The sequence below is a fragment of the Mauremys mutica genome, chromosome 7, assembly GCF_020497125.1.
Source record: "Mauremys mutica isolate MM-2020 ecotype Southern chromosome 7, ASM2049712v1, whole genome shotgun sequence".
Lineage (NCBI taxonomy): Eukaryota > Metazoa > Chordata > Testudines > Geoemydidae > Mauremys > Mauremys mutica.
The window spans coordinates 55979239-56006457 of NC_059078.1; the positions used below are offsets into that span (position 1 = coordinate 55979239).

At 50.5% G+C, this 27219-nt stretch overlaps 1 protein-coding gene across 1 annotated transcript in view; it reads right to left on the reverse strand.

The window, feature by feature from the left end:
• Positions 1-27219, reverse strand: part of SYNPO2L (synaptopodin 2 like) — a 62713-nt gene that overhangs the window by 21432 nt on the left and 14062 nt on the right. The window contains exons 2-3 of the mRNA XM_045025324.1: positions 17665-17816; positions 10330-10973 (exon numbers count right to left, since the gene is read on the reverse strand). Of these exons, the coding sequence (XP_044881259.1) occupies positions 10330-10973; positions 17665-17816 (796 nt within the window). The remainder of the gene's footprint in view (positions 1-10329; positions 10974-17664; positions 17817-27219) is intronic.

The window sequence follows — 27219 nt, forward strand, 5'->3', positions numbered from 1 at the left end:
CATCCTCAGCCCCACCCCAGAGCCTGCACCCCCAACAGAGCCCTCACCCCCCCACACACACACCCAAAACTCCTGCCCCAGCCTGGAGCCCCTTCCCACACCCTGAACTCCTCATTTCTGGCTCCACCACAGGGCCCACACCCCCAGCCAGAGCCCTCACCCCCTCCTACACCCCAATGCCAATTTTGTGAGCATTCATGGCCTGCCATACAATTTTCATACCCAGATGTGGCCCTCAGGCCAAAAAGTTTGCCCATCCCTGCTCTAATTCAAACCAGCAAGTGAACTGGGCCCCACACTGCAGAGGAAGACAAAAAACCCTAGGGTATCTGCCTTCCCAACCTTAAATATGGCGATCAGTTAGACCCTGAGCATGTGGGCGAGACCAGCAGCCAGGCACATGGGAAAGAATTTCTGTGTAGTAACTCGGAGCCTTCCCCTACTCGTGTCCTATCTCCAGCCATTGGAAATATCTGCTAATAGCAGGAGGCAAGTCTAGTGGTTACAGCAGGGGACTGAGAGTCAGGACTCCTGGACTTTATTCCCAATTTGCTGTGTGACCACAGGCAAGTCTTTTAACTTCTCTGTGCATCAGTTCCCCATCTGTAATATGGGGATAATATGAATGACCTACCTCACAGTGGGGCTGTAATGTGAATTAATTGATTGTACAGCAGTTTGTGGTCCTTGGATGACAGATACTATTATACAACATATTGATAGAGCTGCATAGGTCACAACTCTAAAGAAAGGATGGATCTTGCCCTGTCATCATGTAAGGAGTTAAAATACTGCCTGGGTAGCAGGAAACAAAAGGAGTAGGGTACATGACTGGAAGCCTCCTGATTCATAGTGAGAAAGTAGGGCAATCGGCTAGTTATCTTAGGTGCATGTACACGAACGCAAGAAGCCGGGGAAACAAGCAGGAAGAACTGGAAGTCCTGGCACAATCAAGGAACTATGATGTGATTGGAATAACAGAAACTTGGTGGGGCAGTTCACATGACTGGAGCACTGTCATGGATGGGTATAAACTGTTCAGGAAGGACAGGTATGGGCGGGGTTTGTTTTGCTGTGGGTGGTGGTGTTTTGGGTTGGTTTGTGTTTCCCAGATTTACAGAATTTAGGTGGGAAGCCTATGACAGATACAGAGGCAGCAGTTGTAGTGACCCAAGCAGTGGAAGACACAATGAAGATGACCGGATGTGGAAGCTGCGGCATGTACGTGATCCTGGAGGGGGTACCTGAAAAGAGTTTCGTCTGCATGTAGTGCCGCCAGATAGAGCTGATGGAAGAAAAGATCCAAGAATTGGAGATGCAGGTGGAAACTCTGGTCGAGTTTAGAAGGGGGTTCGAGCAGATGATGGAGCAAAGACATGAGGAGGCTGAAGGGAAAAGCTCAGACTTGCAGATGGAAGCAAGACAAAAGAACTCTGAGGGGAGACTGCTGGGTGAGGAAAGTGGATGGTGGAAGCATGTGACTAAGCGAACCAGACAGAGGAAAAGACGGGCTAGTGAAGGAGCAATAGAGCTCAGGAACAGGTTTGCGGAGTTGGAAAATGAAGAAGGGGCACAGCAGGTGGTCGCTGAAGGTGAGAGGGCAAGGAAGAAGAGAAGAGCAGCTAGCCCTATAAGGAGAGGGGAAGAGTCAATGGAGATGACACCAAACATGAGCCCCAGGAGGATACAGGATGGGTTGCAGGGGATTGCAAGGGTGAATAGAAATCAAGAGGTTTTGGAGCCAGAGGGAACAGGGGATAGACCGGAGAATCGTACTGTCACCAGGAAAAGGCAGGTCTACGTGATTGGGGACTCCTTACTGAGAAGAATAGACAGGCCTGTAATCAGAGCTGATCCAGATGACAGAAGGGTGTGCTGTCTGCCGGGTGCTAAGATACAGGATGTGGACCTGAGGCTGAAAAGGATCCTAAGGGGAGCGGGAAAGAATCCACTGATTGTCCTTTATGTGGAAACGAATGATACAGCTAGATTCTCGCTGGAACGTATCAAGGGAGACTATGCCAGGCTGAGGAAGACACTTAAGGAAATCGAGGCTCAGGTGATCTTCAGTGGGATTCTACCTGTTCCTAGAGAAGGGCAACAAAGGTGTGACAAGATTATGGCAATCAACAGATGGCTCAGGCAGTGGTGCTATAAGGAGAGCGGATGTATGGCCACTGGGAGGCATTCATGGACAGAGGACTGTTCTCTCAGGATGGACTTCACCTGAGAAGGGAGGAAAATAGACTTCTAGGATGGAGGCTGGCACAATTGATTAAGACAGCTTTAAACTAGGAATTGCGGGGTGATGGTTGGGAGATGTCCAGGTAATCTCCATACCGTATTTTAACATTGAGAGGGAAGAAAACGAAGCAAGAAAGAATGGGTAGAGAATGGACATACGGAGGAAGGGTAGTGTATATACAATTCTAATAGGTGACACTGGCAGTAGAATGTCTGGGCCAAATCGGGTAAAGAATGTGAGTGAAGCCAAACAGCAAGAATTAAGATGTTTGTACACTAATGCGAGGAGCCTAGGTAATAAAATGGAGGAACTAGAGTTACTGGTGCAGGAAGTGAAACCAGATATTATAGGGATAACAGAAACATGGTGGAATAGTAGTCATGACTGGAGTACAGATATTGAAGGATATGTGCTGTTTAGGAAAGACAGAAATAAAGGCAAAGGTGGTGGAGTAGCATTGTATATCAATTATGAAGTAGACGGTAAAGAAATAAGAAGGGATGGAATGGGTAAGACAGAGTCTGTCTGGGCAAAAATCACACTGGGGAAGAAAGCTACTAGAGCCTCCCCTGAGATAGTGCTTGGGGTGTGCTACAGACCGCCGGGATCTGATTTGCATATGGATAAAGACCTTTTTAATGTTTTTAATGAAGTAAATACTAATGGGAATTGTGTGATCTTGGGAGACTTTAACTTCCCAGATATAGACTGGAGAACAAGTGCTAGTAATAATAATAGGGCTCAGATTTTCCTAGATGCGATAGCTGATGGATTCCTTCACCAAGTAGTTGCTGAACCAACAAGAGGGGATGCCATTTTAGATTTGGTTTTGGTGAGTAGTGAGAACCTCATAGAAGAAATGGTTGTAGGGGACAACCTGGGTTCGAGTGATCATGAGCTAATTCAGTTTAAACTAAATGGAAGGATAAACAAAAATAGATCTGGGACTAAGGTTTTTTATTTCAAAAGGGCTAACTTTCAAGAATTAAGGGAATTAGTTAGGGAAGTGGATTGGACTGAAGAACTTGGCGATCTAAAGGTGGAGGAAGCCTGGAATTACTTCAAGTCAAAGTTGCAGAAAATATCAGAAGCCTGCATCCCAAGAAAGGGGAAAAAATTCATAGGCAGGAGTTGTAGACCAAGCTGGCTGAGCAAGCATCTCAGAGAGGTGATTAAGAAAAAGCAGAAAGCCTACAAGGAATGGAAAATGGGAGTGATCAGCAAGGAAAGCTACCTTATTGAGGTCAGAACATGTAGGGATAAAGTGAGAAAGGCCAACAGCCATGTAGAGTTGGACCTTGCAAAGGGAATTAAAACCAATAGTAAAAGGTTCTTTAGCCATATAAATAAGAAGAAAACAAAGAAAGAAGAAGTGGGACCGCTAAACACTGAGGATGGAGTGGAGGTTAAGGATAATCTAGGCATGGCCCAATATCTAAACAAATACTTTGCCTCAGTCTTTCATGAGGCTAATGAGGAGCTTAGGGATAATGGTAGGATGACAAATAGGAATGAGGATATGGAGGTAGATATTACCACATCCGAGGTAGAAGCCAAACTCGAAGAGCAAGACCATTAGCAAGAATTTTTAATGAATCTGTAAACTCAGGGGTTGTACTGTATGACTGGAGAATTGGTAACATAGTTCCTATCTTTAAGAAAGGGGAAAAAAGTGATCCACGCAACTACAGGCCTGTCAGGTTGACATCTGTAGTATGTAAGGTCTTGGAAAAAAATTTGAAGGAAAAAGTAGTCAAGGACATTGAGGTCAATGGTAATTGGGACAAAATACAACATGATTTTACAAAAGGTAGATCGTGCCAAACCAACCTGATCTCCTTCTTTGAGAAGATAACGGATTTTTTAGACAAAGGAAATGCAGGGGATCTAATTTACCTCGATTTCAGTAAGACATTTGATACAGTTCCACATGGGGAATTATTACCTAAATTGGAAAATATGGGGATCAATATGAAAATTGAAAGGTGGATAAGGAACTGGTTAAAGGGGAGACTACAACAGGTCAGACTGAAAGGTGAATTGTCAGGCTGGAGGGAGGTTACTAGTGGAGTTCCTCAGGGATTGGTTTTGGGACCAATCTTATTTAATCATTTTATTACTGACCTTGGCACAAAAAGTGGGAATGTGCTAATAAAGTTTGCAGATGACACAAAACTGGGAGGTATTGCCAATACAGAGAAGGACCAGGATATCATAGAGGAAGATCTGGATGACCTTGTAAACTGGAGTAATAGTAATAGGATGAAATTTAATAGTGAAAAGTGCAAGGTCAAGCATTTAGGGATTAATAACAAGAACTATTGTTATAAGCTGGGGAGGCATCAGTTGGAAGTAACAGAGAAGGAGAAGGATCTCGGAGTATTGGTTGATCACAGGATGACTATGAGCCACTAATGTGATATGGCTGTGTTAGTACCATTATACAAGGCACTGGTAAGACCTCACCTGGAATACTGTGTGCAGTTCTGGTCTCTCATGTTTAAGAAGGATGAATTCAAACTAGAATAGGTTCAGAGAAGGGCTACTAGGATGATCCGAGGAATGTAAAACCTATCATATGAAAGGAGACTCAAAGCTTGGCTTGTTTAGCCTAACCAAAAGAAGGCTGAGGGAAGATATGATTGCTCTCTATAAATATATCAGAGGAATAAATACCAGGGAGGGAGAGGAATTATTTAAGCTCAGTACCAATGTGGACACAAGAAGAAATGGATATAAACTGGGTATGAGGAAGTTTAGACTTGAAATTAGATGAAGGTTTCTAACCATCAGAGGAGTGAAGTTCTGGAACAGCCTTCCAAAGGGGAGCAGTGGGGGCAAAAGGCATATCTGGCTTCAAGACTAAGCTTGATAAGTTTATGGAGGGGATGGTATAATGGGATAGCCTAACTTTGGCAATTAATTGGTTTTTGACTATTAGCGGTAAATATGCCCAATGGTCTGTGATGGGATGTTAGATGGGGTGGGATCTGAGTTACTACAGAGAATTCTTTCCTGGGTGTCTGGCTGGTGAGTCTTGCCCACATGCTCAGGATTTAGCTGATCTCCATATTTGGGGTCGGGAAGCAATTTTCCTCCAGGGCAGATTGGCAGAAGCCCTGGGGGGTTTTCGCCTTCCTCTGCAGTGTGGGGCTTGGGTCACTTGCTGGAAGATTCTCTGCACCTTGAAGTCTTTAAACCATGATTTGAGGACTTCAATGGCTCAGGTACAGGTTTGATACAGGAGTGGGTGGGTGAGATTCTGTGACCTGCATTGTGCAGGAGGTCAGACTAGATGATCATCATGGTCCCTTCTGACCTTAAAGTCTATGATTCTATGAAAGGTGGAGGAGTTGCATTGTATGTAAGAGAGCAGTATGATTGCTCAGAGCTCCAGTATGAAACTGGAGAAAAGCCTGTTGAGAGTCTTTGGGTTAAGTTTAGAGGTGAGAGCAACAAGGGTGATGTTGTGGTGGGCATGTGCTATAGACCACCGGATCAGAAGGATGAGGTAGATGAGGCTTTCTTTGGACAACTAACTGAAGTTTCCAGATCATGGGCCCTGGTTCTAATGCGGGACTTCAATCACCCTGACATCTGCTGGGAGAGCAATACAGCAATGCACAGACAATCCAGGAAGTTTTTGGAGAGTGTTGGGGACAACTTCCTGGTGCAAGTGCTGGAGGAACCGACTAGGAGCTGTGCTCCTCTTGACCTGCTACTTACAAACAGGGAAGAATTGGTAGGGGAAGTAGAAGTGGGTAGCAACCTAGACAGCAGTGACCATGAGATGGTTGAGTTCAGGATCCTGACAAATGGAAGAAAGGAGGGTAACAAAATACAGACCCTGGACTTCAGAAAAGAAGACTTTGACTCCATTAGGGAACTGATGGGAAGGATCCCCTGGGAGGGTAATATGAGGGGGGAATGAGTCCAGGAGAGCTGGCTGTATTTTAAAGAAGCCTTATTGAGGGTGCAGGAATAAACCATCCCAATGTGCAGAAAGAATAGCAAATACAGCAGGCGACCAGCTTGGCTTAACAGTGAAATCTTCGGTGATCTTAAACTCAAAAAGGAAGCTTACAAGAAGTGGAAACTTGGACAGATGACTAGGGAAGTGTATAAAAATATTGCTCGAGCATGCAGGGGTGTAATCAGGAAGGCCAAGGCACGATTGGAGTTGCAGCTAGCAAGGGACATGAATGGTAACAAGAAGAGTGTCTACAGGTATGTCAGCAACAAGAAGGTCAGGGAAAATGTGGGACCCTTACTGAATGGGGGAGGCAACCTAGTGACACATGATGTGGAAAAAGTGGAAGTACTCAAAGCTTTTCTTGCCTCAGTCTTCACAGACAAGGTCAGCTCCCAGACTGCTGCACTATGCAACACAGTATTGGGAGGGGGTAAGCAGCCCTCAGTGGTGAAAGAACAGGTTAAAGACTATTTAGAAAAGCTGGACATGCACAAGTCCATGGGTCCAGATCTAATGCATCCCAGGGTGCTGAGGGAGTTGGCTGATGTGATTGCAGAGCCATTGGCCATTAACTTTGAAAATTCGTGGTAATCGGGGGAGGTCCCAGACAATTGGAAAAAGGCAAATATAGTTCCCACATTTAAAAAAGGAAAGAAAGAGAACCCAGGGAATTACAGACCTGTCAGCCTCAAGGAATCCATTTTGAAGCACTTGGAGGAGAGGAAAGTGATCAGGAACAGTCAACATGGATTCACCAAGGGCAAGTCATGCCTGACCAACCTGACTGCCTTCTATGATGAGATAACTGGCTCTGTGGATATTGGGAAAGCGATGGATGTGATATATCTTGACTTTAGCAAAGCTTTTGATATGATCTCCCACAGTATTCTTGTCAGCAAGTTAAAGAAGTATGGATTGGATGAATGGACTATAGGGTGGATAAAAAGCTGGCTAGATTGTCAGGCAGTGATCAACGGCTCAATGTCTAGTTGGCAGCTGGTATCAAGCGGAGTACTCCAGGGGTCAGTCCTGGGGCCAGTTTTGTTTAACATCTTTATTAATGATCTGGATGATGGGATGAATTGCACCCTCAGCAAGTTTGCAGATGACACTAAGCTGGGGGGAGAGGTAGATACAGTGGAGGGTAGGGATAGGGTCCAGAATGACCTAGACAAATTGGAGGGTTGGGCCAAAAGAAATCTGATGAGGTTCAACAAGGACAAGTGTAGAGTCCTGCACATAGGAAGGAAGAATCCCATGAACCACTACAGGCTGGGGACCGACTGGCTAAGCAGCAGTTCTTCAGAAAAGGACCTGGGGATTACAGTGGACGAGAAGTTGGATTTGAGTCAGCAGTGAGCCCTCGTTGCCAAGAAGGCTAACGGCATATTGGGCTGTATTAGTAGAAGCATTTCCAGCAGATCGAGGGAAGTGATTATTCCCCTCTATTTGGCACTGGTGAGGCCACACCTGGAGTATTGCGTCCAGTTTTGGTCCCCCCTACTACAGAAAGGATGTGGACAAATTGGAGCGAGTCCAGCAGAGGGCAATGAAAATGATTAGGGGGCTGGGGCACATGACTTACGAGGAGAGGCTGAGGGATCTGGGATTGTTTAGTCTGAAGAAGAGAAGAGTGAGGGGGATTTGATAGCAGCCTTCAACTACCTGAAGTGGGGTTCCAAAGAGGATGGAGCTTGGCTGTTCTCAGTGGTGGCAGATGACAGAACAAGGAGCATTGGTCTCAAGTTGCAGTGGGGGAGGTCTAGGCTGGATATTAGGAAACACTATTTCACTAGGAGGGTGGTGAAGCACTGGAATGGGTTACCTAGGGAGGTGGTGGCATCTCCATCCTTAGAGGTTTTTAAGGCCCAGCTTGCCAAAGCCCTGACTGGGATGATTTAGTTGGTGTTGGTCCTGCTTTGAGCAGGGGGTTGGACTAGATGATCAGAAGTCTCTTCCAATTCTAATCTTCTATGATTCTATGATAGCAGGATGCAGGTAAGATGTCCAAGACTAAGAGAGGTGGGACCCAGCTTTCTCCTTCCCCATAACATCTTGCTACAAGTTCTTGAGAGGAAATGATAGGTGAGAGGAATAGGCAGGGAAAGTTGGCCAAGAATGTAATTCAAGGATTAATGGCCTTAAGCTAACGATAAATAAAGGCAGGTTTAGATTAGATAGAAGGAAAAACACCCTCATGGTAAGAGCAATTCGTGGAGCAGCCATCAAAGGAGATCACAGAGGTGTTACCTATGGAAATGTTCAAAAACAATAAAGGAGGATGGAGTAGCCAGCCCAAGAGGATTAGATTTGGTTACTTCAGACATCTCTTCCAGCTCTGATTTCCATGAACCCTAAGAATTGCTCAGTTTAATCTACGAAGCAGGTGGAGGCTGAGTGGACACAGAATTATAGAACCACAGAAGTAAGAGCTAGAAAGGTCCTGTTAGGTCACTTTGGGTATATCTACACTGCATTGTAAACTCAGGTCTGTGGGACTGAGGCTTGGGGACATCGAAGCCTGTGCTTGAGCATCCACATTGCATTTTAAACCTGGGTTTACAATTGCTGGGCCTGGGTTTCACAGCTGTACTAACATGTCCACACTGCACTGAGCAGACCTTCTGATTAGGGTCTGTGGCTTGAGCTGTGTCTACACCGTAAACCAACAGGGCTTGGGCCCAACTCATATCAGGACTCAGGCTCTGACCCACCCCCCAGCAGGGTCCTAGATTCCGGTTCCTGAGTGCTTGGTGACTTGATTCACACTGATTTGTGCGTGGATGGAACGGGGCGTGGGCTCAAATATGAGTCAGAGTCAGGCTTAGTTTGCAGTGCAGACGTACTCCTCTAGTCCAATGGTTCCCAAACTTGTTCTGCTGCTTGTGCAGAGAAAGCCCCTGGCGGGCCAGGCGGGTTTGTTTACCTGCCAAGTTCGCAGGTTAGGCTGATCACGGCTCCCACTGGCCGCGGTTCACCACTCCAGGCCAATGGGGGCTGCAGGAAGGGCGGCCAGCACGTCCCTCAGCCCGTGCCACTTCCAGCAGCTCCCATTGGCCTGTAGGAGTGAACCGCGGCCACTGGGAGCCGCGATCGGCTGAACCTGTGGACACGGCAGATAAACAAACCGGCCCAGCCTGCCAGGGGCTTTCCCTGCACAAGCGGCGGAACAAGTTTGGGAACCACTGGTCTAGTCCATCACCCAGAGGCCAGTGTATCCCTAGAGTGTATTCTCTGGTGTTTTGTCCCAGTTTAAATATCTCAAGTGAGGGGGTTTCCACCACAGGGCATTGTCAGAGTTGGCTGAGATTTCCCCCCTCGCTTCGCCTCACTGGCATGCCCATGCTGCCCATGCATGGAAAGCAGTCTCCTCTACTGGAGCTGGCCAGCTAGTGCCACATGCAGACACACCCGCTCCTGCTGATGCAAACAAGACTGCAGAGAAATCACCTTCCAAAGGAGGAGGAAAATGAACACACACACCCCTTGATCTTCATAGCATGGGAGGATCAGCCTTAAGGAGATGTAAGCCATTGGTAACAATATTTTGGCATGGCTCTGAGTGGAGACTGTCTCCATTCTCTGAACTCAAAGTCTCTATCACAGTAATTCTCCTTGACCATGAGGGCTGGGTGTTACCCCGTTGGAGTCCGTTCATATTATTCCTTTGCTTGGGCACAGAGGTGGCTATAGAGCGAATGGGGGTGCTTTGTCCCCAGGTGCTGCCCTCAGCCTAGGCAGAGAGAGACCAGGCTTAGGACTCACACCCGAATCACTTCCCTGGAGCACAGGCATTACCAGCACTCCCTTGAACCCGGACAATTCCAGTACTGGCCATCTCCCTCCTGTTTTCAACAGAAATCAGGGTGGGGATGGGTGGAGTCCTGCCACTTTTTGTGCTTGAATTTTAGACTGCAAACATCTTCCCTGAGCGCCTGCCAGAGGAAACCCTGAGTGACCTAAGCCACCAGCTCAGGTTTCTGCAAGGCTGGCCCGGCCCAGCCTCCTTCCACACGAGAGAAGCTGGGTGAAGGCCTTTTGGCCTGGGAAGGGGAGTTAGCACAGGCAGGTTGCAGCAGAGGTGTAGAGAGGTGGGTCAGGGGGCACTTACTAGCTAGTTTGGCTTTCTCTGCATAGGTGGTGGTTAAATCTTCATCGACTGGGTGTTCTACTGGCCCCACCATGGGGATGAGGTGGCGCTCAGCTCGGATGGTCCTGGTGGCATGGGGCAGGAGCATGGCCTCTGGGGAGAGCTCCCTGTTCTCTGCTGGGGACGGCTGCAGCAGCACCTCACTCTCTGAGAAAGGGGTGTCCGTGCGGCTGCTGGGCTGCTTCACAATCTCTCTCTCGGCCACACCACTCATGTTCTCTCCTCCCTCTCCGGCCTGCGCCGCTGCCTCTGGGGTGCTGTCATAGCCACTCAGCTCAGACAGAGACACCTCGTCCTGTGGCTCGCCTGGCTTGTTGTTGGAGCCTCCAGGTGGAGAGCGAGGGCTCTTCTTGCGGGCCCGCCGGTGCTTCTCCTGGGCAATGTTGTCAGCATCACTGTCCGTTTCGCCGTAGTACGCCTCACTGTCGGGAGGCGAGGTCAGGCTCCCCAGCTGCTGCTGCCGCCTGCGCTGTGGCTCAGGTGGGGTGATGGCTGGGGGACCAGCTGGCTCTGGGCTGACTGGGCAGGGTGGGGAGAGCACTCGTGGCTGCCCAGGGGAAAGCGAGTGCAGAGGCCGAGTGCCAGACCGGTCTCTGCCAGCCATCCTGTGGAGAGAAGGAGGAGTGGCTCAGTGAATTTCAGTCAGTGGAGGAACTCCTAGGATGCAGGGGGATGGCACTCAGCATAGGGGATGATACAGGCCAAATTCAAACCCACCATTTGCAGGTGCAACTCAGATGGCTACATCAGGGCCAATTCATCACTGACATTTCTCTGCTTCCTAGCTTGGCTGTGCTGGACAGGGTGTTGGCTATACCTGTGACACAGGAATAGCAAGTGGCACCCCGTCTTCCCCTCCCCCAGACCTTGGGGGCTGCTATGCTTCTCAAAGGCATATTGTCTCCAGGCCCCACAGCAGGGGCAAGGCACTTCCTGCACCCCCGTCCATCCCAGCTTGGCTGGTGAGAGCTGTAACTGAGCCCTGTACTCTGATTTCTGACTATATCCCATGGGCTCAGTCCTGATGGTCCTGGACAGGCAAAAAATCAGTGGTAATTTTACTTGCAGAAGGCTGAGTCAGGACTCCATGATTTGGCCCCTTGAGTTCACACTGGGGCCGAATTCTGCCATTCTTATTACTCAGAACCTGCTGTGTCAGAACTCCCACTAGGCTGTGTCTACACTTACAGTGGCATGCACAGTACAGTAACTCCTCACTTAACGTTGTAGTTATGTTCGTGAAAAATGCAACTTTAAGCAAAATGATGTTAAGCGAATCCAATTTCCCCATAAGAATTAATGTAAATGGAGGGAGGGGTTAGATTCCAGGGAAATTTTTTTCACCTGACAAAAAACTATATTATACACACACACACACACACACACACACAATCTAAGTTTTAAACAAACAATTTAATATTGTACACAGCAATGATGATTGTGAAGCTTGGTTGAAGTGGTGAAGTCAGAGGGTGGGATATTTCCCAGGGAATGCCTTACTGCTAAATGATGAACTATCATTCTGCTGAGCCCTCAAGGATTAACGCATTGCTGTTAATTTAGCCTCACTCTCTACAAGGCAGCATGAATGGAGGGAGGGGAGACAGCATGGCAGACAGAGACAGACACACACATCCTGTGTGTGGAGAAAGAGAGAGATGTGTATTGCCCCTTTAAGTATGCGGACCCCATTCTGAGTACATTGCCTTTAAAAAAATCAGGAAATTGAGACAGCAGCTGCTGCCAGCAAGCTCTCTCTGTCCTGAACCCTGTCCTGTCCCCACCTTGCTCTACATGAAAAAGGGGTAAGCTGGGGGGGGGAGGAGTAGGGGGGAACACCCTGACATTAGCCTCCCTCTTCCTCCCTCCCCCGCACAGCAAGCAGAAGGCTCCCAGGAGCAGCTCCAAGGCAGAGGGGCAGGAGCAGCACATGGCAGTGGGGGGAGGGACAGCTGAACTGCCTGCAATTGGTAGCCTGCTGGGCAGCTGCTGCACAGGGAACTTAGGGGAGCGGGGAGCTGATGGGGGGCTGCCGGTCCACCCTGGTTCCAAGCCCCCACTAGCTAGCTCTTCCTGCAAACAGTGGACAAACTAGGCCGCTGCCAAACGACGTTAGAAGGGAGCATTGCACAACTTTAAACGAGCATGTTCCCTAATTGATCCGCAACGTAACAACAAAACAACGTTAACCAGGACGACTGTAAGTGAGGAGTTACTGTACAGGCACTACACATGTAGCTACACCCTGCGGCGGAAGGCAGGCTGTATCCGCACTGTGGTGCATAGCTACATGCCGCAGTGCAAGCCTCTGGCAGCAGGGAGGTAGCAGGATGCTACACTGCTAAAAATAGCAGCATTAGATGTGGGAGGCACGGCTTGGGCAAGTAGAGAGCCATGTAGGGTACATCTCTGGGTGTTCAGGCATGTAGGGCATTCTACTCACCTAAACTGTGCCTCACTGTCTCCGCTGCTGTGTATACCTGTGCTAGCTGGCTGTGTAGTGTCGGTACGCTACACCCCACTGTACGTGTAGCGGCGCCTGCACAGTCATGTACGCACTGAGTCAGGACTTGACAGTTTGGCACATGGTCTGGGAAAAGGTGGTTCAGAAGCGGTTATGCTTCATCTTTCAAACCAATAAACGCTTGAGAAAGAAAAGCTCATATGGCGGCGAGGGAAACTTTCACCGTGAGCCTTATGAGGGAGGCAGGGGCTGGGTGTGTGCTTGTACTGCAAGTGCTTGGAGCAGGTGGGTCTCTTTTAAATGTAAGGTTTCAGAATGCATGGGTGGCAAGTTTGTAGAAATTTTGGTGGTGCCCAGAACCCGCCCCCCAACTCCGCCCCCCCAAACTCCGCCCCCACCTGCCTAACGCTCTGGGAGGGGGCTTGGGGGGGGAGGTCTGGGGTGCAGATCCTGGGCTGGGGATTAGGGTGCAGGAGGGGTGCAGGGTGCAGGCTTTGGGATGGAGCAGGGGTGGGTGTGCAGGGGGGGTGAAGGGTGCAGGCTTTGGGACGGAGTTTGGGGTTGGGAAGGGGTGTGTGGGAAGGGGGAGGGGTGCACCTTGTGGGGAGGGAGTTTGGGGATAGGAGGGAATACAGGGGTGAGGGCTGTGGGGCTGAGTTTGAGGGATTCATGATGCAGGAGGGGGCTCAGGGCTGGGGCAGAGGATTAGGGTGCGGGAGGATGAGGGCTCTGGCTGGTGCTGAGGGGTTCATGATGCAGGAGGGGGCTCAGGGCAGAGGGTTGGGGTATGGGGTGAGGGATGTGGGGCTGAGGATGAGGGGTTCATGATGTGGGGGGGCTCAGGGCTGGGGCAGAGGATGAGGGTGCGAGAGGATGAGGGTTCTGGCTGGGGATGAGGGGTTCATCCTGCGGGGGGAGGCTCAGGGCTGGGGCAGAGGATTAGGGTGCAGGGGTGAGGGCTCTGGCTGGGGCTGAGGATTAGGGTGCGGGGGGATGAGGGGTTCATGCTGCGTGGGGGGGCTCAGGGCTGGGTTTGAGGATTAGGGTGCAGAGGGATGAGGGGTTCATGATGCGTGGGGGGGCTCAGGGCTGGTGCTGAGGATTAGGCTGCGGAGGGGATGAGGGCTCTGGCTGGGGATGAGGATTAGGGTGCGGGGGGATGAAGGCTCTGGCTGGGGATGTGGGGTTTGGGGCATTGGGGAGGCTCAGGGCGAGGGCGGAAGGGCAGGGTAAGGGCAGCCTGCCTTGCCATTAGTGGAGGGCAGGCACTAGGACCCTGGGGCAGCAGACAGCAGTTCTGCCGGGAGCCGCTCTACTCCGGCAGCATGAGGAAGAGGCTCCTGCTGCTTTCTGTCAGGCAGGGACGCGGCGCGGGCGGCACGGCGGCAGTGGCGGCGGCGGCGGCGGCGGCGGGGGGGGGGACACACACGTGGGGGAAGGGTGGCAGGCGGGGGCTGGGACCTGCTCCAGGCAGGGACGCCGCAGGGGCCGGGGCCCGATCCAGGCAGGGCCGGGGGAGAGACCCAGCTCCAAATATTGCTGGAGCAGGGCCCCCAGCCCTGAATATTCCTGGAGCCCAGGCACCGCAGATGTATATAACCTGCCGCCCATGTCAGAGTGGTAGCCGTGTTAGTCTGTATTAGCAAAAAAACCGAGGAGTCCTTGTTTTGTTTTTTTTAAATTTAAGGGTTTATGAAAGATAATTTGGTGCTTGGCTGGATAGTAAAAAAATTTAACTGACAAGCGCCTAAATCCTTTTTTCAAAAGGGATTGGAGCACTTAGGAGCCTAAATCCAATTGACTGTCAATGGGATTTTGGCTCCTAAGTGCCTAAATCCCTTTGAAGATGAGTCTTAGACTTCTCAGTCAGTTAGCTGTTGCAATGCTGAGCGCAACAACACCTACATACTGTTAAAAATCTGGGTCTTAGGTGCGTTTGAAAATTGTATCACTTGGCTTCCTCTCAATGACATGGAAGAGGATAAAATGTGAGAGCAGTGGGCAAGGGGGTTGTGTTCCATTTGGGCTATGGGGAAGGGAAGAAGCGATAATTAGACTACAGCAGTAGCAGCATAGAGCTAACCAGCCCGGGGAACTCCAGGAACTCCAGCACCCAGGGCCTCCAGCACCACATGATGCACTCTAGTGCCATCTGGCTAACTCACAAGGTAATTCCCATTGCTACAGCCGCTTACCTGGGGGGCACCAGGGGTGCAAATCATGCAAGAGAGAGCTCTGAATGAAAATGTGAACTGCTGAGGGGGCAGGACAGACTTGGAATTTGGTTCTGTTGGAAATGGGCTAGTTTGGAGCTTCTCAAACACTGCAGTGGTGTGGGCCACATGCATATCTTGACAGAGAGGTGTCTTATTCACACACCCCTTCCCACTGCTGGTTATTAGGATCACCTCCGCTCCCACTCATAGCTGCTCAGGCCACCATCCCCTCTCTCATATGGCCTCCCACACCAACTCTTCCCTCTTGCTATCAGCGTCCCTTAATCCCTAAAATAAAAAGATGCCTGTGTCAATCCCTTCTTCCCCCTTCTGCTTTTTTAAAAGTAACTTAGCATTATTCATTGTTGTGAGAGTCAGAGCTAGGAACAGTACCCCGGAGTCCTGGCTGTTAGGCCCCGTCTCTCACTTGCACACATGCACTCACCGGAATCAGCACACTGACTCTCCTATCGGGAAGGAAACGAGTGTTGTGCTGCATGAGAACATAAATATGGCTCAAGGAGCAGAGATGTAACAGGCAGCAGCATTTGGCAAGCCCCACTGAAGAGTAAGGCCAGCTAGTTATGTTATTTCAAAGCTGTCTAATGCTGGCCTCTGGACAGCTGATTCACACACCCAGTGGGGAGACTGCCTGTGTCACTTCGCTAATTCAAAGTGTGCTGATTTTGTCCCAGTGGAATTCGTCCCAGCACCTGCTGCCTGCAGGTGGGCTCTGGTGTGGTGACATAAGGCCCGTGCTATTCTGGAGACCTTCCGCAGGCCTCTCTTGTCACACTTAATCACTGGTAAGAGCCCAGAACCACAGGAGAACACAGCAGAATGTCTCAGTGCACTGGCTCACTCCAGCTAGACCAGGGGTGGGCAAACTTTTTTCGGTGGGAAAATTGTATGCAGGGCCATGAATGTATGGCTGGGGCAGGGGGTTGGGGTGCGGTGTGCAGGAAGGGGCTCAGGGTAGTGGGTTGGGGTGCAGGAGGGCTGCGGGGTGCAGGAGGGGGCTCAGGGCAGGGGGTTGGGGTGCAGGAGGGATGCATCAGGGGGTTAGGGGTCTCAAGGCAGGGGGTTGGGGTGCAGACTGCAGGATGGGTATGGGGTGCGGGCTCCAGCCCGGCGCTGCTTACCTCAAGCAGTTCCGGAGTGGCAGTGGTGCGCAGCGGAGCTAAGGCAGGCTCCCTGCCTGCCCTGGCCCCACACCACTCCCGGAAATGGCCAGCATGTCCAGCAGCTGCGCGCTGCCCTCGCCGGTGGGTATTACCCCCGAAGCTCCCATTGGCCGCCATTCCCTGTTCCTGGCCAATGGGAGCTGCGGGGGGTGGTGCCTGCAGGCGAAGGCAGCGCACGGAGCCTCCTGCCTCCCCCCTCCACCGGGGCCCACAGGGACGTGGTGCCAGCTGCTTGCGGGAGCCGCATGGCGCTAGGGCAGCCAGGGAGCCTGCCTTAGCCTTGCTGTGTCACGGGGTTGGCAATCCCGAGGGCCAGATTGAAAGCCCGTATGGGCCAAATCCGGCCCGCGGGCCATAGTTTTCCCTCCCCTGCGCTACATGGAGACCTGGTACTGATTCCTTGTGGGTGGGGACGTCCTGCCCTTTTCTTCCCTGTCTGAGCACAGTCACCCTCAGGCCCCACTCTGCAGAGACCATCAGCCAGTGTGGCTCTTTATCGCTGTGGAAATCTCCTCACAGGGACATTCACTAGTGCTTTGTCCAATCCGGGGTACAATAGGGGTGAATTCTGCACTGTCAGGGAGAGGGAGGAGTTGGGACCTCCCAGGGCTTTTCTATCTCTAACCTTCAGGATTTACTCCCGACTTGCACTGGACCCTAATCCAGCAAACCCTAAAGTACTTGTTTAACTTCTCAGAATAGTCCCACTGAAGTTTATGGGCCTACTTATGTGCTTGAAGTTAGTCCCCTGCTTCAGTGCTTTGCTAGATCAGGACGTTAGCCAGCCGGACCTCTTACAGGCCAGAGGGGGGGACATGTCTGGAGGTATGCTTCTGACTTCTTTATGCCTCTGTTTCCATCCCATTATTGGCCTTACTATGAAATGCTGTCATTAATGCACCATGCCATTTTTCCTTTAATGTAATTGACCCATGTGTAATCAAACCCAGTTGTACAGAATACTCATTTATTTAAAGTAAAGCAATGTCACTGATGTTACTAATGAGTGTGATGAACTGTCTTGTGTGAAACACTGCCTGCTGCAGAATGGAATCATAATTGCTCGTCTATGAGTCATATTCCCTGTATTGCTAACAATGATTCTCTTAGCTAAAGCAATAGGAGCAGGAGGACCTGAGTTCTGTTCCCCACTGTTGCTGTGCAGTCTAATTGGCTGTGGAGCACGGCATAGAGACAACCAGGAAGCCCTAGGAGGCCATACATTTGTTGAATGCAAAGTCCTCCATAGGCCTGTTTTTCTGACTTGCTTTCATGCCCCGGTGTACTACGACAAGGCTGCCTTGCCTTGTGTTAGCAAAAGTGTTCCCCACATCCAACTGTGTGACAGCTGCTGTGGAGAATGAAGCTGCGCTGCAGGGGGGCTGTATCCCTGCAGTTCGCTCCCTGCCTGGAGCCCGCACTCGGCTGTTACCTTTTTACACAGATGTGGAGCGTGTCGCTGGAAGAGTCGATGATGTGCATGGCGCTGGCGTGGGAAAGGCCAGCACATAGCTCCCCGTTGATGGACACCAGCTCGTCGTTTTCCCACAGGCCCCCCCGGCAGGCTTTGCTTCTCTTGCGGATCTGGAAGAGGGAAAGCAGAGGGAGATGGGGAGTGAGGGAAGGAGACTGTCTAACTCAGTTGACTTTCAGTGACTGACTTATTCATTGCTCTGCAAACTGTCCCCAGATAAGCCACATGAGGGCAGGGGTGCTGCTCACTCATAGCAAAGCACCAGGGGCTCCTAGGAGGGTCCTGGAGTCTAATCCTGGCTGACCTCAGTCAACTCTCATGAATCTCAGTGTCCAGGAAAGGTCCTTCCAATCTGCTAGGCACAGAGCTGAGCTCTTCATTAGCCAGATTCCAATCTCTTAAGCCTGGTCTACACTACGCGTTTAAACCGGTTTTAGGAGTGTAAAACCGATTTAACGCCACAACCGTCCACACTAGGAGGCACCTTATATCGATTTTAATGGCTCTTTAAACCGGTTTCTGTACTCCTCCCTAACGAGAGGAGTAGCGCTAGTATCGGTATTACCATATCGGATTAGGGTTAGTGTGGCCACTGATCGACGGTATTGGCCTCCGGGCGGTATCCCACAGTGCACCACTGACCGCTCTGGACAGCAATCTGAACTCGGATGCAGTGGCCAGGTAGACAGGAAAAGCCCCGCGAACTTTTGAATATTTCCTGTTTGCCCAGCGTGGAGCTCCGATCAGCACGGGTGGTGATGCAGTTAAAAATCAAAATAAAGAAAGAGCTCCAGCATGGACGATGCGGACGTGATCGCTGTAAGGGCAGGCAAATCTGTTCTATCAGCGCTCCGTTACAGAAGACGAAATTCAAAATCATTTTTTAAATATCTCCAGACAGACGCCATAGCAGGGACTCAGCGCACTGCTGCGTGGCAAGCGTAACGGAAAGCCAAAGAATCAAATGGACGCTCATGGACTGGAGGACTCAAGCTATCCCACAGTTCCTGCAGTCTCTGAAAAGCATTTGCATTCTTGGCTGAGCGCCAAATGCTTCTAGGGTCAAAAACAGTGTCCGCGGTGGGTCAGGGCATAGCTAGGCAATTTACGCACCCCCCCACCCACCCCCAGAAGTGAAAGGGAAAACAATCCTGTCTTGACTCTTACATGTCACCCTATCTTTACTGAATGCTGCAGATAGACGGGATGGTGCAGCACTCAACACCAACATCCTTGCTCCCCTCGCCATGGGTGGCTGATGGTACAATAAGATTGATACCCATCGTCATCATCAGCCTATTGGCACATGGGGCAGTGCAAAAGGACTGGTAACCATGCGTACTAGCATCTGTCAGGTCGATCAAGGGTGCCTGGTCCTAATTTTTCCTGGTAGATGGTGCAGTATGGCTGATATCCATCATCGTCATAGCAACAGGGGGCTGAGCTCCATCAGCCCCCACCCTTCATGTGTAAAGAAAAGATTCAAGTGCCCCTGAACTAGCAGAGGGATGCACTCCTTACTGTCCTGTCTGGACTATCATAGCAGCTGGAGGCTGCCTTCACTAACAAGTCACTGTGTCTTATTCCTGCATTCTTTATTACTTCATCACACAAGTGGGGGGACAATGCTACGGTAGCCCATGAAGGCTGGGGGAAGAATGAAATGAACAGGTGGGGTTGTTGCAGGAGCACCCCCTGTGAATAGCATACAGCTCATAATTTCTGCAGGATCTGACACAGAGCAGCTGTGCTCTCTGGTTCTCTGATACAGTGGTTCTCTAGTACACTTGCCCATATTCTAGGCAGGACTGATTCTATTTTTAGATACCAAAAAGGAGGGATTGACTCAGGGAGTCATTCCCAATTTTGGCTTTTGCGCCCCTGGCTAAGAGCAGCCAGGGGCACTTATGACAGCAGCAAATGGAACAGTGCAAAAGGACTGGTAGCCATGATCATCTTATTACCAATTTATGGATTGGTAGATGGTGCAGTATGGCTGATAACCATCTCTGCTGTCATGCAAAAGCAAAAGCATGCTGCTGTGTAGCGCTGCTGAATCGCCTCTGTCAGCGGCATCTAGTACACATACGGTGACAGGCACAAAAGGCAAAACAGGCTCCATGATTGCCATGCTATGGCATCTGCCAGGGCAATCCAGGGAAAAAAGGCGCGAAATGCTTGTCTGCCGTTGCTTTCCCAGAGGAAGGAGTGACTGACGACATTTACCCAGAACCACCCGCGACAATGATTTTTGCCCCATCAGGCACTGGGATCTCAACCCGGAAATGCCAAGGGGCGGGGGAGGCTGCGGGAACTATGGGATAGCTATGGGATAGCTACCCACAGTGCAACGCTCCAGAAATCGACGCTAGCCTCGGACCATGGACGCACACCACCGATTTAATGTGTTTAGTGTGGCCGCGCGCACTCGATTTTATAAAATCTGTTTTACAAAACCGGTTTATGCAAATTCGGAATAGTCCCGTAGTGTAGACATACCCTTAGTGTGAATTAACACCTGGATGCTCCTCTCCCTGCCTCTCATTTCCCACCCCCTGGTTTCAAAGGGTGTCTGTTCTTGTGGGGAGCGAGCGGGGGCACTTTCCCAATTAGCTGTTAATCCGGCTATGTCTCAGCTTTCCCAGCTAGGATGGCTGAAGCTGTCTCTCCGGTGGTCTTGCAAATAGAACGTGCACTATGCATAGGTGGCTTTTCCCTTTCTCACCTCTAGACCCTTGGGATAGGGCCAGAAGAAATTACACCTGCATTGTAGGGTAGTGTTTCTCAAATGTGGCCACCGTGGCCGCATGCAACCAGCCACCAGAGGCCTTTCTTGCGGCCACAGCCTCCTGGATAGTGATGGGGGGGAAGCAGTGGCCCCTCCCCCAGGGCGGCCAGCCCTGCCCTCCTTTGCAGCCACAACTGCCAAAGGATCAGGCAGCTGGTATGAGTTCCTGACCTTCCCGGGGTAGTGGGGCTTGGGCTTCCAGCTTCAGCCCTGGGGTGGCAGGCACCAGGCTCCAGACTCAGGGCTTTAGGCTCCATCCCTCAGTCAGGGGGCTTTGGGCTCCAGCCCTGGGCTCATCCCCCACACTCCCCCTGGCCTTCACTGCCTCCCTACCTACCTCTCCATCCATGGCTTTCTGGGGCTGTGTAAGTCTGCTGTGAAAAGCGATATTTGTATGCTTGTTAATATCACTTTTCACTGTCTCCCAGCTAGCTAGTAAGTCTGCTGTGAAAAGTGATACATACAAATATACATATATTAGTTTTCACAGCAGCAGCCATATTAGCTAGCAAATCTAAAAACAAAAGCAGCCAAAAAAGTAAAAGAAACAACAACAAACTAGACAAGAATGTGCAAAGCATCTTATTTTGTTTCTATTCTGTTTAGGTTCAGTAAAGAATAGCGACAACTGTATTTTATTTTTATTACTGAGTCTGCAAAAAAAACCCTACATAAATAAATTACAATGATTTGGACATGTATATGTGCATATTTATTTGTTTTTCCTAACATTAATTAAGTATTTTAGGAAAAATAGGCCACTCTGAGGCCACCAAAAAATTTCTTGTGAGAACCCCTGCGAGGGGCACTTGTAATGCAGACAGGACAGGCACAGAGCATTGAATAGTTATTAGCATGAATTGCACGGTGGGTCACAATATCTTCGGAGAGCTCCATTCCTAGCCAGGGATGCCTGTGTCATGATGCTTGGGTGGCAGAGAGTCTCACAGAAGTGTCCCTGAAATCTCTGCACCATAAGACATCCTGTTCTCTGCCCATTATGCCACTGTGCCACATGCCCCAAAGGAAATGTCCATGTGGTAGGACCAAACATAGTGGTGATACCATGGTGGGATAAGTTACACATTGGGGGCCTGTTTTTCACTTCCTTTTCACTAGCGTGAGTCAGGAGTAACTCCCCTGCAGCCAAACACTGAGAGAGGAGAACCATGCCCTAGGAGCCAGCTGATTAGCAAGCAGGTGTTGCTAGCAGGTGTCACCTGCGCTGAGATGGCATTCAGTGGTTATGCAAAATGAGTGCAGCTCCCAGCCATCTAGCATTCTGTGGGACCAAACACAGTCCCCGGGGCAAGGAGACATAGCACTCATTGAAATCAGTGGGAGCTGCTCCTGCTTCTGCCAGGTTTGAATTGCTCCCAGCAGTGTTGGGGCTGGTGCAGGCATGAATTAAAGTAGAATGGAGCATGGTCTCCTGTACTCCTGCTGGCTGCATTTCCTGCTCCATGCCCCAGCTTCTGCCTCCTAAGCATGTAATTTACACCCGTTGTGCGAGTCACGGAGGGCCCCACATTGTGAGAAGCAAAGTGCTTCCAGGGGAAGGCTTCAACCCCACCTAGTGTTGGGCCCTGAGGGCCACACCTGGGCTAGTTAGTTACTTTATCACTTACATCCACTGAGACCTGCCTTGGGCCAGATGCTGCCTTGTTATGCTAATGTAAAACTGGAATAACCGCTTGGCAGGCATTGGAGCTACTCTGGATTTACACTGATGTAACTGAGGCTGGTGTCTAGTCCCTTGGCTGCAGCAGAATGACAGCAGGGATGAATCTGGCTGCCTAAGGCTCTCTTACACCCAGTGGATAGTTTACCATCTCTTTTACATCACTGCTGAATTTGGCCCAGAAGCTTCCTTCCCTTGGGGGCTGCTGTGCCACAGAGTGAAAGGTTTCTCCTGTGGTTGTGGTGGCGACGGCGTTCCTTCCTGTGTCACTCCTACCTCTAGCAAGCCTTCTCCAACGCTATAACTGTTACTAGGCAGCATGTTGCTTGTGGATTAGTGGGCAGTGTCAGTTATAAAGTCACAGGGGCTTGTGACTATGTGTCACCGCCCCTCAGCCAAGAGGATGAGCGAGAGGCTGTAAGTCGCTCTACATGCCATCTGGCAAGTGGTGCTGGGCAGACACAAGCGCTACACCTTACTCCAGATGCTGAGTACAAGCCTTTGACACGGCCAGCTCTGGGGAGTGGAAGTAAGAGTCCTGATCATTGAGCACATGCTTTCCCTGTGCCACTTGATGTTGCATTATTTGGATTATCACCTCTTCATTTAACACTATGAAGCTTCACTTGCATTGTAGACTGTAAAAGCGGCCCATTCTTTAAAAGCAGGGATGAACGGTTAAATGGAAACTGCCAGGTAGTTTGGCCCAAAAGTTAGAAACATAAAGGAACTGATTCTCATTTACACTAGGGCCCATGTACAACACAGTGGCAGTGGAAAGCGGCCCTACAGTTGTCGTAAATTACAATAATGCCCATTTTAAAGTTACTTTATGCTGCCAGAGTGGTGTAAAGAGGCCTTAGTGTAAATGAGAATCAGGTCCCAAAAGCTATTACAAAACCTCTCTCTCTCATAGCATTTTCCCATGAAATTAAAACAAAAAACCAAAATGAAAACAGCTTTATTTGTGTCTGAATTGGTCCATTCCCCAAATCCGCTTGTGCAAGCAAAATACATACACAGCTGTGCCAAGATGGTCCAAACAACTATTACCGGTAGGCGTGAGAGGAGAATTCTGGTCTGATAGCACTGGCCATGTTGCACGCCCTTAGCACAGGTGTGAATGATAAAACAAGATGCAGGGCAGTGGGGACTCAGGCCAGTGATTTTTAACCTAACAGCCAATGGTGGAATTTGCAAATGTTTCCCATGGATTTCTCCGGGCCCTGCAGTGGTGGGGAGCGAGAAACAAAGTCCATGCAGAGCATTTTATATCAGATCTAGTGCACCTTTGTGGTGGGGGGGAACCCCACAGAGAGCCACAGGCCTGGGACATTTAATGTCACCCCCATCTCCACTGAAAAGATGCATTCTCCCACCTCTCCTAGTGTGTCACTGCTCGTCAGCCAGACTCCCTAAGATTAGCAGTAGCCACACTCCTTAAGAAATGTGAGGGGGTTGCACAAGGTGCTGAGTTCCCATTTGGGGAGGAGGCAGTTGTAGGGGCCCAGAGAAGGGGGTTCCACTGGAGGGCTTGGGGACTGGCTGATATGCCCACTTAGACCATCTGCAGCTCTGGTAGGTGCATTTCAAGGACTCCCATCTGCCAGTCAGAGTTGGAGTGGGCCTGTAGTCGAGGGGGGCACTGACCACCCACAGCAGCAGCACCCCCCCCCCAGCTGTCCCATCAGAGGGGCAGCAGCTTTAGCGTGGGTTCCTGGCTTTAGCTGCACCATGGAAATCATGAACCAAGAGCACCAGACCTGAGGTTCATGTTCCAGGTCGCAATGGCCAGAGCGGGGAGCTGGGCCCAGCCCCACAGGATGGGAGTCACTGCGGTGTGGGGAGTGCTGAGCAGCTCTCCAACACCACCAGGACCTCCCCTCCACACCGGGCCGGGATTCAAGCTGCGGTGTTGGCGTGGAGGGTGCTGCTGTGAGTGGTCTGTGCCCCCCTCGACCACAGGGACCCATTCAGTTGGGAGGCTGCATCCACCCCAGCCTGGGGGTGAGAAGATGGTTTGTGCTGTGAGTTGTTTGTCTTTATCTTGCCACAGCCTCAGAGTCTCAGCCCTGTGCTTTGCCTGCAGGCTTAAACTAGGGGCTGGCTCATCCAAGCTGACGCATCCATAAGTTCAGCCTCCAATCTCTCCTCACCCTGGCTGTTCACCTCCTTCTCCTCCGCAGCCTGGAATGAGAATGTGAGGGCCCATAATAAACCCTGCCTGGAGAAAGAACAACTCCTCTGCTCTTATCAGAGCCCCACCCCCTACCCCCTCCTGCTCCCGGGCAGCTGTTAGCCAGACAGAGAGACAATAAAAAAACTCCACATCTCCCAGCTGAGACACAAGATACATCAGAGACAGGACACAGATGCAAGGAAGTCCCATGGGCATTTCGAGAAATGCCACCCATTGCTCGAGGACCAAGAGGCTCCATGCTTGGTACCTAGGGTGACCATAGAGCAAATATGAAAAATCAGGGTAGGCAGTGGGGGGTAATAGGAGCCTATATAAGAAAAAGACCCAAGAATCGGGGTCTGTCCCTATAAAATCGGGACAGCTGGTCACCCTATCGGCACCAAGTGGGGACTAGCCCTCAGACTGTGTTGTTTCTGATGTTGGAGAGAGCGCATGGGGTAAGCTCTGTCAGCAGTATCAAAGAGGTTGCTCTTCCCATCCCATTGTTCTCCTACATGCCAGTTTGTGCCAGTTGGATGTGGGGATGGGGTGGAGACAGGCAGAACCAATGAATTGATCTGTCAGCCTATTTAGGGTCCTACAGGGCCCTCCCTCACTGGAGTATCCGTGTGCTGGCCAGGGTGGGTGAGCATGGATGCTGGATGCACACCCAGGCGGGGTGAGTGTGGATTTGGGTGCATTTCATGCTCTCATTTTAGTTAGGTTTGGACTTGGGGGAAGCAGTATGGACAGCGAGATCTGCAAGGAGCAGGCTGAGGGGCATGATTCAATAACAGACTTTAGCCGTGTTTGGGAGGGACTTTCCACTCAGCCACCAGCACAGGATCCTGGAGACTATGGCCTGGGCTGCGCACAGGCGTGCACAGAAAAACAGAAGAGACAGGTATTTCAGTGCTAGCCCGTGTAGGCCAGCAAGGGGGCTCCAGTTCCTTCTCATCCTCCCTTCTCCTTGGAAAAAGAAGCCAATTCCCATTACAGGTGGAGAAATATAGAGCCTAAAAATAGGATGAAAGGCTTCCCAGATGTCAGTGCTCCTGGATCCAGCTGCACATGGGTGTATCAATCCCCTCTCGGAGCAGAGCTAGGAACAGTGTATTCACAGAGCAGCTGGATTCTGCTGGGAGTTCTGTGTGAGCGCAGCCCAGGGCTGAAGACAGCAGAGGCTATTATGGGGAGAGGAGGAAATATGCACATCCTGCAGAAAGGATGGGGCTATTTGGCAGCCAGGCCAGTGTGGTGCACTATGCCAGTGACATCCATCTCTGGACGGGGAATGGCACAAACACGTTGACCACAGACTGGCTAAGTCACAGCCTGCTCACCTTGCTCAGTGGGAGGTCAGTAGACATCACAGCCCAGGCATGCTGCACAGGCTGCCATGCCGGCTACAGGACCTACTCACCTTGTCAAAATAACACTCCCTGCTGGCCAGCCAGGAACCGCAACACCAGTAACTGGAAGGAGTTAGCCTATGGTCCTGGCTAGGGGAGAAAGGTGTTGGACAGCAGCTGTACCAATGAGATGGAAAATGAGATGAAAAGTGGAATTTAAAAGGAACCTGAGGGAACCTCTCTGCACCCTGCACTGGCATTGTGGGGTGTGAGCCCCTTGCAACCCCTTTCTTGTCAATTTCAGAAGCTGCTTTGGTGAGCTCTGAGGAGGGAGCCCAGGATGGTGGCCTCAATGCTGAGGGCCTTTGGTGTGGGTGCTTCTCTGAGGTGCCACTATGCTTGGCACCATGGTTCCTCCTTTTGGAGAAAAACAAACCCCAAAGAATCTTCCCCTCCCGCCAGTTCTGTGAGCATCATGTATCTTCCTGGCCTGCTGTTCTCCCTGCCCTATTCACCTCACATTTTTGTTAGAACTGGGATCACCCTCCAAAGAGCTAATTCAGCCCCCTCTGGTACCAGCAGCTACCACGGTGAGGAGATTCCAAAACAAGAGGACACCTGGAGGTACCCAGAGGGGAGTGGTTTTTCATTCCTCTCAGTCTCCATTTCATAGAAATCATAGAATATTAGGGCCGGAAGAGACTTCAGAAGGTCATCTAGTCCAATCCCTTGCTCAAAGCAGGACTAACACCAACTAAATCATCCCAGCCAGGGCTTTGTCAATCCGGGCCTTAAAAACCCTTAAGGATGGAGATTCCACCACCTCCCTAGGTAACCTATTCCAGTGCTTCACCACCCTCCTAGTGAAATAGTGTTTCCTAATATCCAACCTAGACCTCCCCCACTGCAACTTGAGACCATTACTCCTTGTTCTCTCATCTGCCACCACTGAGAGCAGCCGAGTTCCATCCTCTTTGGAACCCCCCTTCAGGTAGTTGAAGGCTGCTATCAACTCATTTGCTTCTGTGGGATGACACACATACTTACATAGGGGGTTAGCTCAGTGGTTTGAGTATTAGCCTGCTAAACCCAGTGTTGTGAGTTCAATTCTTGAGGGGACCATTGGGGAACTGGGGGTAAAAATCTGGGGATTGGTCCTGCTTTGAGCAGGGGGTTGGACTAGATGACCTCCTGAGGTCTCTTCCAACCCTATGATTCTAAGGAAGGGAAAGTAAGGGAAGAAAGAAAAATAGGTGAAGGCAGCAAGTGAGGAAGACAGGAGAGGAGAAGGGATTGAGCAGAAGGAGAGAGCATGGAGGTAGGGCAGGGAGGAGAGTCAAGAAAATCTTCCTGTTACAGCCCCAGGGAGATGAAAGGACCAAGTAATTGCTGGGGATTTCGGCAGAGCTTTGGGAACAGAACGAAAGTGGGGGGTAGGAGGGAGTCAGATGTAGATTGGCAGCATCTGTCCTTCAGTGTGAACTATATTTAGATAGCGGTATGTGTGGGGTGA